The 13,002-nt window shown below is 45.3% G+C and overlaps 1 protein-coding gene across 1 annotated transcript in view; it reads right to left on the reverse strand.

Annotated features, from left to right (window-relative positions):
* Rimkla (ribosomal modification protein rimK like family member A) overlaps positions 1-5,726 on the reverse strand; it is a 28,368-nt gene extending 22,642 nt beyond the window's left edge. Inside the window, exon 1 of the mRNA XM_075945474.1 lies at positions 5,422-5,726. Within this exon, the coding sequence (XP_075801589.1) occupies positions 5,422-5,584 (163 nt within the window). The 5' untranslated portion in view covers positions 5,585-5,726. The remainder of the gene's footprint in view (positions 1-5,421) is intronic.
* Positions 5,727-13,002: the final 7,276 nt, after the last annotated feature.

A 13,002-nucleotide genomic window follows, 5' to 3' on the forward strand; every position in this document is an offset into this window, starting at 1 on the left:
CTCTTGCCTGAAGGTGCCCCTTTGGTTTCCCTTTACAAGAAAGTCTTTCAAGAACGGATTCTCGCTCCACTCCCGCTCTGCCCTTCACAGTGGACACTGGGAACTGCCATGCATTGGTCCCCCGTCTTTTCAGTGTCACCTCCGCCAGACCATCATCAGGAGTGAAGCCAGTGACCCACAAGGCCCTGTGCAGCTGCTCATCTTCACCCCCCACCCCAACTTTCTACCTCTTCTCCTCACGTCCGCCTCTCACTCCCTCTGTTCGTCCACATTGGCCTCCTCAAAGCTCCTTCCTGACTGGGCAATTCTGCTCTCTACAGCTAAACAGTGCACTTTCTGGGGTTGGAGGGAGGAGGGAGGATACTATAGAGGAAAAATGGGGACAGAGAGCTAAACATTAAGGATGTTTGGAAAAGTCACAGGGAAACATTGTTTTATACACTCACCTAAAACGTGTGTGTGTGTGTGTGTGTGTGTGTGTGTGTGGATATACGCACACACACACACACACACACATCAAATAGAGTTATGCCACATGGGTGATAATATTCCTACCCATAAGAGCAACGCTCCAGTACCAAACACGGGAAACCTCCCTTCAGATCTTTGGCCATGGGACTCCAGGAGACCCCTATCAATACAGGCTGTCATCACTGCTCTTGGCTGCCTCCCAGAACTGAAGGTAAGACCTGACAGCTGAAGAGTCCACACACTTCAGACACAGAATCTGGAGGAACTGAGTTGGAACTGACCTGTAAGTCTGCTCCTAAAGGACTAGCTCTCACAATATCAGAAGGCATTACATGGGCTGTCCAGGGAAAAATGCAATCAAAAGTCCTCCTGCCCGGCTGGAAAGCCTACAACCACAACAATGACCAGACCAAAGACGACCCCAAGGGGGTAACAGTGCCACTTTCATCTTGGTGGTAACCAAAGGCTGTCTAAGTGGACTGAAACATACTCAAAAGAAGGAAATTCAGGACTGGTACTGTAAACTTAGTCAGCTACCCATAGTTAGAGAGGTCATAGACCCTAGATAGAGAATCTGCTACAGCCACGTTCCTAAACCAATGTAATTCCAAAGGGCTTTCTAGATAGTAATCTGTATACCCACAGATAAGTGCAGCTCTCAGCCCCCCCATCAAAGACACTTTAAAACAAACAAACAAAACAAAACAGTATACTTCCTGATGGCCTCCAGCTCTCGACTAAATACCTGTGGCTGCAGATCACCCCAGTCACCCTAATATTGCAGCCATTCTCCACCTCCTGCTTTCTTCCCCTTTAGCCTCTTCAGAAATATTCTGTGTAGTCTACTTACCTTGTTCATAGTCTACCTCAGTATAGGCTGTAAAATCCTGGAGAGGCAGTGACTTTCAGTGCTGTTGTTCAGGCACCCAGAACAATACCTTACATACAGTCAGCAGACACTAACACACAAATTAGTGAGGAACATGTCTGTTCCTACGTCTCTAGCACACTGCCTGACACACTACTCAGCAAGCATCTGCTGAACGACGTGGGTAAAATGGAGAAATTAGAGTGCTGTGAAGGATAAAATATACATTAAAATGTAATACTAAATTAAAGAGAATAAGGACTCGTCATTTCTATTCAATCCTCAGCCCAACATAACTGATTATCACTTGCTGACAGTGAAGTCTTGAGTTACTTCTCTTGGGGAAAGTTTCTCAGTTTGTAGCCCTGGCTGGCCTGGAACTCCTGTAGATCAGGCTGGCTTCAAACTCACATCGACTCCCCTGCCTCTCTGACTCCCAAGCACTAGGATTAAGGCACAGAAGACCACGATCAGTATCCCCTGCCCTCACTTTTTTTTTCTTTTTTTAAAGACAGGGTCTCACAGAGGCCAGATAAGAAAGAGCTTGAATTCAAGGCCAGCGTAAACTAGAAACAAAGCAAGACTCTGTCTTAAAATAAAAAACCAAAAGACAAAAGGCAAGGCACGTAACTCAGTAGCAGGGTGCTTGCCTAGCCTGTGAATCAAGCCCCGAGTTAAATTTTTAGTAGCACAGATAAAAGGGAACCTGACCTAGAAAGCGCTTCCTGGCAGGGAGCTGTCCAGTGGGAGGTCACTTGCAGCAGGGAGCTGTCCAGTGGGAGGTCACTTGCCTAGCAGGCTCAGGACCCTTACTTCAACCCCCAGGACTGCACAAACATAAATAAATAAATAAATAGATATGGCCACCAAAGCTTGGAGCTCTGAAAGCAGAAGGAATGCTGAATCATGCTGCTCCTAGGAGACAAAGGCTAGCACGGCCCCCTTTCCTGGGCCGGGTCAAACTTTCCCTCTTGGATGAAACCGTTTATTATCTATCCTTTTCCTGAGTCAACAAATGATTCTGACTGAGAATGGTCAGAAAGCTCAACTATCATTAGTAAACCTGTCTTCATATAACAGCTCACCATAAAAACATACACATCTAATCATGATCCCCTTAAACACAGGCACTAAACACATAAAAGTCTTGTGTACTTTATACAGTGTAAGCCTCATCCTTCAAATTAGACAGCAAACATTATCTGAGGCCTACTATGGACTAATCATGGAACAAATATTTGAAGGACCCTACGTCTAGGGGGATATAAGCCTTGTATACAGATAAATTACAGTAAAACCCAACGTGTGTTACTCTGATGTTGTTTGGAGGCAGGTAGAAGCGTGTCTCCATGGGGACAGGGCAGGGATCTTGGAAAAGACTCCAGGAGACACAGTGACTTAGGCTAGATTTTAGGGATGAATGGAAGCCTACCATCTGGGAGGAACCAGATGGGACCTCAGACTGATATTGTAGTGAAAGCCCAAGTCACAGGACAGCAGTGAAGCCAGCATCAGCCAGCACATGAAAAGCCAGAAAAGCCCAAGAGGACGGCTGTAATTTCCAGCTGGTGCAGTATGAATGACGACCTCACTGATGTTGATGAGAGTTAGCAAGTAAAAAAGGACCTAGCACAAATCACGTGTGTATGTGTAAGCACCCTACTATGACTGTGATTACTGTTGTTCTTATTAATTATATGCATTTTTGGTCTTGTTTACCATTTTGTGTTTAAGAAAATAAACACTTATTGGATGATTAAAGGTTTTACAGACTCTCAAAGAAAAGGAAGTAGATGAGCTTTCATATGCTCATGCAACAGAGTCTAAAAGGGGAGGCTTTCGCTAGGACCGCTTCAGTCCCATCCAAATCTAGGTCGGTTAGGGTGCATCACTGAGGTAAAAATAACCACCACAGAGCCAGGTGTGCAGGCGCATGCCTTTAATCCTAGCACTTGGGGGACAGAGGCAGGTGGATCTCTGTGAGTTGACGTCAGCCTGATCTACATAGCAAGTTCCAGGTTAGCCAAGTCTATCTACCTAGTGAGACCCTGTATCAAAATACAAATAAATAAATAAAACAAAAAGCAAACAACAACAATAACAACAAAAACCATAGATTTCTTATAGCTCTAAGGAAATCACACGTTTGTGAGTACAGATATTTCCACACATGAGTTCCACTTAATTGTTTAAGTGTTTTCTGAATCACTGATTTAACTTTCACTTTTCTTACAACTGAATCTTTAAAATGGAGCTTTAGTTACACAGAGCGAGCATTTTCTGAATTGCTGATGTGTCTGTAAAGTCTGACAAATAATAAGAAAATCTGACTACCATATCTCAAAATGACATCTTTACAAGCTATAAAATAAACAAGCAAACTCATCTTGAGAGTGAAGAGATGTATATTTTAATGACTTAATTCAGATTACCAAAATATAACTGATTATTTCACTTAACTATGGAAACAAAAGTATGGACTTTTCAAGCTTAGAACCTCAACTCGAATATAAGACACAAGATTCAAAGAGATGGGGGCTGAAGAGATGCTCAGTGGTTAAGAGCACTGGCTGCTCTTCCAGAGGACCTAGGTTGGATTTTCAGAACCCACATGGTGGCTCACAACTATCTGTAGCTTCAGGTACCAGAGGATATGACACCCTCTCCTGGCCACTACGGGCACTGCATGCACATGGTACACACACACACACACACACACACACACACACACACACACACACGGAGACAAATTACCCAGACACGTAAAATTAAATGTGAAAAGCAAAACAAAACCCAAATCAAAGTCAAAGTGACCTGCACAAAGCAAAGCCAAGACACTTGGCAACAGAAAGCTGCGAGATGAACACAGTTCTTTAGGTTCTCTGCTCAGGAAATGAGGTTTGGGAGATGGTTCTCTGTACACTTAACCATTCCTCTTTGAAATGTGAGGTGTCTAATGCTTGTGTATTCTTCTCCAAAAGTACATGCAATCTGATCCTACATATGGAAGGTTTAAATACTATGAATGAACAATGTTCCACCGAGCTACTTCACTTAGGGACATGTACTCAAAATCTCACTTGTAAGTAGTTTGTTCATAATTTGGAATCCTGTCCCTTGCTGAAGGGGCTCCTACCCAGCTAGAGAAAGATGAAATATGAATAGCACATCAAGAAGTATCCAGCCAGGCGATGGTGGTGCACGCCTTTAATCCCAGCACTCGGGAGGCAGAGGCAGGCGGATCTCTGTGAGTTCGAGACCAGCTTGGTCTACAGAGCTAGTTCCAGGACAGGCTCCAAAACCAAAAAAAAAAAAAAAAAAAAAAAAAGAAGTATCCAAGAGGGTCAAACCCTCTTCAACCTCAGATCCCCTGAAACAACAGGCTACCTCTGTGGCCTTGCTGAGAACACAGACTGTAAGCCAGTGAACACGAGTTCACAAAGTCATGGATTGTTTATACAAAACAGGCTTGTATGAGAATATTATGAACATCTGAAAACAGAACACTTTGAGAGGAATCAGGGATGATAACCATAGCTAATGGCCAGCCCCTCAATTCCCCTGGACCGGGCACTGAAAGGATGAGGAAAGTCTGAAGGGCGTGTACCTGACTATTTTGGAATCAGAATTTAAGAGGTTTAGGAAGGAGGACGAGTTGATGAAAATTACCAAATGTCTCCATTCTCTCTCCCCTTACACTCCAGAGACGATCCCAACCTTGCTCAGCTGCTCCCATAATTAGGCTCCCAGTTTGAGGCATTCATCAGTGATACACACAATACCGCTCGAAAAGTTTCCCAAACATCTACCCTAAGAACAATTTTGTGAATTCTGGGTTCATTTCTGAGTCCAGTCTGGTAGGGTACCTGTGCACGGAGAATCTACAATTTGAGGTCTGGTGCTTTTAGCTTCAGGTGAATGTGAATGCCCCTGTAACCAGTCTCCTAAATGAATGTAGCATCTTCTCTACTGTTGACCTCAGCGTGCTGAAAAGAGGGGAATACTGAGAGGGGCTCAACGCAGAGAGTCGCTGGCTCCCGGGACCCCAGCGCCCCTCCCGCCCCTTCCGGAGCAGAGCTCACCTAGGTGGCCGCCGACGACAGTGACGGCGATCTGGTCCAAGAACACGGCCCGGAAGCGCACGTCCTGCTCGGAGCAGCGCTGGCGGAGCGCGCGCAGGATCTGCACCTGCGGGTAGTCCTCGCGGATGAGCCGGTCAGTCAGCAGCCAGATCTGCGCGCACATGGCGACCGAAGCGGCGGCCGACTGGCTGCCCGCCCGCCCGCGCGACCCCCTGGCGCGTCCCGGGCGAGCACCACGGCTCCGCTCGCGCCGTGCGCCAGGCGCCTCTGCAGCTCCGGCCGGAGAATGCGCCGGATCGCCTCGCGCCGCCGCCGCCTCCGCCGCTACCACCACCGCCCAGCCAATCAGCGCGGCGCAGCGCCCGGGGAGGACGCGGCCGGGAGCTTGCGGAGCTGCGCAGCCAGCGGCGGCCGGGCGGGGCTAATACGACCCCCCCTCCCCCGCGACCCCCGGAGCCCAAGAGCTGCAGGCGGGGTGGGCGCGGCGCTGCTCCCCCAGAGAGTTAAGACTAAGATGCTCCACCAGCGTCTTCCAAAGACGACTCCCAGCCTGGCAAGGTCACACAGCCAGGCTCCGCTGCTGGACTTCACCCTTAGAAGAGCGATTGTCTGCTCTAATCTTGGCCTACAACCTGGGCTGGGAGGTGTAGGTAGTTGGGTCTTAGTAGCCTCTCGTTCAGATAATTTAAAGATGCTTATGCTTTTCTCGGGGTCTCGTTTTCTTACACTGGGCATCCTCTCCCGGTTTGCACCAGCTCTGGGTTATCATAACCTCAGTGTCATAAAAACAGGTTTCCACTGGAATGTGAAGCACGATTATTAAAAACTCAGAGAGGGAAATTGGGCAATGCCACTACAGGTGTGTGTCTCTCCCTCTCGGTCCACATCTCACTTCCCCTCCACCCGACAGCCCAGTCATCTTTACATACTGACCTTGGTCCTAGCTGTTTGCAAATTCTACCTGTAAACACTAGTGTGAAACCTGGTATTCAGTTCTTGAAAATAAATTAATTATATATTTATTTATTATTATGCACAAGGTGGGCCGGTGGCATGCTACCAGGGCTCACACGTGGAGGTTAGAGGACAGGAGTTGGTTCTCCACTTCCACCATGTGAGTTCCAGGGTTCAAAGTCAGGTCTTCAGGCTTGGTGGCAATATATTTACCCTTGAGCCTTCTCACCAGCTCCTACCTAACACTTCTAAATAACAAGGGATTGGTTTTAGCCATTTGCATTTCCAGCTCATTAAAAGGTCTTTTTAAAATTATTTTTATGTATCTATGATATGTGTTTGAGTACATGGGGCACAAGAAGGCCACCAAGAGCTTGTGGGGTTCACAGAACAGCTATTGGGAATGGTTTCTTTCCATGGTGGGCTTCTGAAATGGGGTTCAGGTCACTGGGTTTGTCCAACAACGCTTTTACCTGCTCATCCACCTTACTGTCCCTATAATAGCTTCTTTTTTCCTTTCTTCCCTTCTATTTTTATTTTTATTATTTATTTATGTATTTTTGCGATAGGAGTTTTACAGATCCCAAGTCAACATTGAGACCTACACATGGGTGAGACATCTCGGGTAAGGTGCCCGTTCCACTGTGAGTATCATGTACACTACTCGGGTAAGGTGCCCGTTCTACTGTGAGTATCATGTCCACTACTCGGGTAAGGTGCCCGTTCCACTGTGAGTATCATGTCCACTACTCGGGTAAGGTGCCCGTTCCACTGTGAGTATCATGTCCACTACTCGGGTAAGGTGCCCGTTCCACTGTGAGTATCATGTCCACTACTCGGGTAAGGTGCCCGTTCCACTGTGAGTATCATGTCCACTACTCGGGTAAGGTGCCCGTTCCACTGTGAGTATCATGTCCACTAGGACATGACTCTGGAAAAGTTCTGTATAAACAGGCTTTTAAAAAGATTTTTTTTTTGCAGCAATAAGTTTGGAACATCTCTTTCCTAGACCATGACTGATTTTTTTTTTAAAGCAGCAGACCTGTAACCCAGTGCCTCGTAATTAGTGCTTTCAAAGAGGGTAGTCTAGCCCCAGCTCTACTCAGAAGCTAAAGTCTCTATCCTGTCTTTGCTATTTCCTTGAGGTTGCATGGTTTATCAGGGTCTCACTTTGTAGACCAAGTTACCCTTAAACTTACAGAGATCTGCATGCCTCTGTCTGGAACTAAAAGCAGTGTGTCACACATGTCCAACCCATCTTCCATGACATTATTTTTTATTGTTTTTGGAGATGGATTTAGTGAAACTCAGACTGGCCTAGAACTTGCTATGTAGCCAGGGATGCCTTTGAACTTCTGCTCTTCTGGCCGCCACCTCCTGAGTAGTGTGACTGCAGTTCACTTCCTGGTTCTTTGTTTTGTTTTGGCCAGTCTGTGGTGTGTATTTTTTGCAGCCTTGTCCCTACAGGGCTTCTACAGAATCATCCATCAGCTATTGTTAGGACTCAGAAAACTCTGAAATGGAAGGAAAGCAGAGGCTAATTCTTTTCCAGACCTCCTCACCTCGTTACTACCATTGCTCTTTCTTCCTCAAGGAGGAATATAGGAACCAGAATTCTTTCTTCCAGTGCAGGTCATAAAGTTTGGAACCCCTCTTCCTAGATGGCACCCCCTCTTCCATGTAAGGATGGGCCATAAAGACCTCCCTTTCCTTGTCAGTCATATGGTCCTTAGCCCAGGAAGGACACTGCCCCAGCCCAGGAGGAAGAACTGCTCCACCGAGGAGCCATGGAGACGCTGGGCAGGTCTGGCTAGGTTTCCTCACTCAAGTCTCATAGCCGCTGACAAAAAAGAAGAGCTCTCTTTATTGGCCATGAGAAAATTGCTCATTTTGAGCCCAATATGAGTGAACATGACCTGGAAACATGACACCTTACTTTAATGATATATTCTGCCATGGGAAGGATAAACCAACATTTATAGCCACAGGACAAAGAAAGTCATAAATCAATATATTGTATAATTGTATGAATACCATCTCCCACTACCACAAAGTATGCCGTCGACTTTCCTGCATTTGGGAGAAAATCTTGGCTCAGTACCTTCCAGGTGGCAAGGATATAAGTCTTGTTCAGGGAGACTGCTTTCTTGACCATAATATCTTCCCTCCAGGTAAGTATCATGTATTTTCTTAGAAATTCTCAACTTTAGGTTCGGCAAAGATCTGTTCAACTCAGTAATGCATTTCAAGAGTTTTCCCCAGTAGTCATGAGGAGATTATTTCGGGCACCGAGCCTGAAGGCAAATAGCTGTTAGAGAGGCTGAGGTAAACCGAGGTAATCACGGCATCCAGCATGTGACATTAGACTGTCCACAATCACGTGGATGTTCTGTTCAACCAAGGTCAAGCAGTCTGTGGGATCTCCAGCATGGCTTCATTCCACATACACTCTCTCCAACAGTATCTAGAAGCTGATCAGAACCAAGCTGGGATGACAACTTGCTGGACAATATATGAGAACCAATAAAGCTCATGTTTCTTCTAACCCATTTTCAAAGACGTCAACACTCATGTTGGCATGACCAAATCACTACCAAGGTCCACACAGCCCAGACTTAGCAAAGCAGCCTTTGGGTATTCAAATGTTTCAAGCTTGTGTTTGAAGATGTGAGGCCTCGGCCTCTGCTCCAGAGCCATGCCCTCTCCCTGTTGCCATGCTTCTCTGCCATGACGAACTCCATCCCACCAGAACCATAAACTAGAATAAACCCTTCTATAAATTGCCTTGTTCAAGGTGTTTTATCACACCAGCTGAAAGGCAAACTAGAATACTAGATCTACACAAGAGTTAAGGGTCCCGATTTCCAAGGCAGGTAGAGAGCTGTAATACCCGAGGGTACCCTCCTGTCTGAACACTATCACATGCTGTTGTCAATTACCAAGGGACACAAAAGCTGCCAAAGGTACTTGAAGAACTTCTTCCTCTTTACCTTCCCATGACTTCTACCCAGGTAGAGGGAGAGGACTTCAGCCATGGGTAACATATTAAATCATTTCTGACAGGTAGTCAGTTTCACCTTACACGGGTCTCAGTAACTTACATTCGGTGCTGTGAGTGATCTAGAGGTACCTTACAGCTTTGGGGGAATGAAAATAGATTATTCACCATTTTATTTTAAAAATTACTTTGTTTTACTTTTTATTTGTTTATTTTTGGACAGAGTCTCACTGTGTAGTCTTGGCTAGTCTGGAACTTGCTATGTAGATGAGGTTGGCCTCAAATTTACAGATCTCTGCCTCTCTAGTGCTGGGATTAAAGGGATACATCACCATGACCAGTTTTCATTTTCTTGATTAATGTTTGATATGGGAGTTCCCAGCTCACTGTGGGAGGTGTTACCCCAGGAAGGTGGCCTGGGTGATACAAGAAAGCAGGTTGAGCAAGCTATGGGGAACAAGCCAGTAAGCAGCATTCCCCATGGCCTCTGCATCCAACTCCTGTCCTGACTTCCCTCAGTAACAGACTACAACTGTAAGAGATACACCCTTTCCTCCCCAGGTTGCTTCTGGTCACGGTGTTTATTACAACAACAGAAAACTAACATATCTCATACTTCAGGTATTGTTAAACTTTCCCAAAATGTTCTTCCCAGGAAAAAAATACCCCAAACATACAAAGAGAAAATGGAATGGACACCTGTTCCCATATTCATCTACAAGGATGTTAATCTTTTTTCTGATTTTTCGAGACAAGGCTTCTTTGTGTAACAACCTTCGCTGCCCTGGGAACTTACTCCGTAGACCAGGCTGACCTTGAACTCACAAAGATCCACCTGTTTCTCCCTCCCAAGTGATGGGATTAAAGGCCTGCCCTACCACTGCCTGGTGGGTGCTAGTATTTTATACCCATACTTGTTTCAGAGTTTTCAAAAAGGAATAAATGTTGTAAGCAGAGGCAAAGATCTGTATACACCATGGTAACTTTATTTCTGTCCTCTCCCGTCTCTAACAGCTGTGTCTTTGATACTTTTGTGTGTGCCATTAAACATGTTTTTAACATGGCTGTATCTTTATGTAGATGGTACTTACATCACATATTATTCTGCAGATTGATTTTCTGTCTCCTTACTGTGTTTGAAGTGTATCCTTGTCGATATCTCTCACACTGATGACTTCATCTAAAAACTGCACAGTAAACGATGTTATGAATGTGCTGAAACTACTTTTTCTTTTGCTGGGTCTTATTAAATTGCCTTAAGTGTGTGATACTCTAGCCGGGCGGTGGTGGTGCACGCCTTTAATCCCAGCACTCGGGAGGCAGAGGCAGGCGGATCTCTGTGAGTTCGAGGCCAGCCTGGTCTACAAGAGCTAGTTCCAGGACAGGAGCCAAAAGCTACGGAGAAACCCTGTCTTGAAAAATCAAAAAAAAAAGTGTGTGTTACTCCCATTCCATACCTCTGAGCAGCTGGATTTGCAGGTATGCACCAGTGCACACAGCTGTCAAATGATTTCCTAGCTCAGTAGAAAGAGCTGACACCCTTGCCCATCAGCATGAGAGCCTGGTGCTCTCACTTGTACTAGCATCCTTTTCTACTTTTCTACTTAGATGGGTGTGAAATAGAGTCCCAAAGGCTTTCTTCATCAGGAGTAAAGTATATTTTTTGCATATTTATTTGCCACTCAGAAATCCTCTAGAAATTACCTTTTTCTGCCTCTTTCCTGTTGTCTCATATTTAATACTGATTTGTAGGAATTTTATTATAAACTTGTGCACCTAGCCTTGTTAAAAAAAAACCCAAATTTCTCAGATTAAAATTTGTTATTTATCATTCTTTTATATTTGGTTGAGTAGTGTTTTAATTTGTAAAGTTTTAGCTAACATAAAAATCATATACATTTTTGGGATACAGTGTAATTTTTTGTTTTATTTTGTTTTTCGAGACAGGGTTTCTCTGTGTTGCTTTGGAGCCTGTCCTGGAACTAGTTCTTGTAGATCAGGCTGACCTCAAACTCACAGAGATCTGCCTGCCTCTGCCTCCTGATGCTGGGATTAAAGGTGTACGCCACCACTGCCCGGCCTTACAGTGTAGTATTTTGACATACATGTTTAATACATGGTGGTCAGATTAGGATGACTAACATTGCTATCTGCTCACCATTTTCTCCACTATTTCATGCTATTTTATGTGTGTGGATGTTTTGCCTGCACTATGTGTGTGCCTGGTGTCTGCAGAGACCACAAGAGGACATTGGGCCCCCTGACTCTGGAGTTACAGTTGGTTGGAAGCCACCCTGTGGGTGCTGGGAACTAAACCAAGGGCCACTGAAAGAGCAGCCAGTGCTCTCAGTCACTGAGCCAACTCCGGCACTTCACCTTCTTCTGTGTGGAGACCTTGAGCTTCCATTCCAGGTTTGTCCAAATTTATTATAGGTTGCTAAGACGACAGTCACCATGCTGTATTATAGAACAGTAGAACCTCTAACTCCCACCAGTCTGTTTGGAACCTGCTGCTGACGTACGGCCCCGCTCCTCTAGACTTTTTGGCGTCTAGTGATCATTATTCTACTATCTTTTATTTTGAGTCAACATTTTATCTCCTGCACGTGAGAAAAGCAAGCAGGGCAGGACCATGGTTTCTCCTGCTATGCTGAGAATATCACAGGCCACCCCCAAAGCCGGATTCTCCCACCCTAACCAATTTTCTCATTTATTTACTGTAATTTGTTCCTCCCTTCCTCTTTCTTTCTTTCTTTCTTTCTTCCTTCCTTCCTTCCTTCCTTCCTTCCTTCCTTTCTTTCTTTCTTTCTTTCTTTCTTTCTTTCTTTCATTGTTGTGTTTTCATTCTTAAGACAGGGTCTCTTGCTGGGCGGTGGTGGCGCACACTTTTAATCCCAGCACTTGAGGCAGCGGCAGGCCTGTGAGTCCGAGGCCAGCCTGATCTACAAGAGCTAGTTCCAGGACAGGCTCTAGACTACAGCGAAATCCTGTCTTGGGACAAAAAAAAAAAAAAAAAAAAAGACAGGGTCTCTTTATGTAGCCCTGGCTGTTCTGCAATTTTCTATATAGACTAAGCCTCATATTCACAGAGGTGAATATGTCTCTGTTGGGATTAAAGGAGTGTGTCACCAACCACAGCTGGCCCCTTCCTCCATATTTTCAATGGCACATTGAAGAGCTTTGTCTACAAACATCCAGAGGCTAATTTCTGGATTTTTCCTGTTTCATCTACCAATTTGTCTGGCTCTGTGCCAATGTCAGGCTATCTCAATCCAGCCACATTAAGTAAATTGGTCCTGGGATGGGGAAGCCTTGTTACCAATTATCTTTAAGAGGTGGGACCAAGATGGTCCTGGAGAAAACCTGGCTCAAGGCCCAGGTGCTCTCTCTCTCTCTCTCTCTCTCTCTCTCTCTGGTACCCTCGCCACACAGCCGAGCTTGGACTTCTTGTTCCAGTTTCATGAGTTTAATAAAATAAAAATATAATTGTTTATCTTTTACCTAGCCTGGTTATTTCCCGAATGGAGTTAGCGTCTACAGTCCTGAAGAGCAATCCTTTCCGTTTGTTCCACATCTTCAAGATGCCTTGTCCTTCTCTACTCCAGATTAAGTTTTCAGATTAGGTTGCT

Source organism: Microtus pennsylvanicus, chromosome 13 (assembly GCF_037038515.1).
Source record: "Microtus pennsylvanicus isolate mMicPen1 chromosome 13, mMicPen1.hap1, whole genome shotgun sequence".
In the NCBI taxonomy this organism is placed as follows: Eukaryota; Metazoa; Chordata; class Mammalia; order Rodentia; family Cricetidae; genus Microtus; species Microtus pennsylvanicus.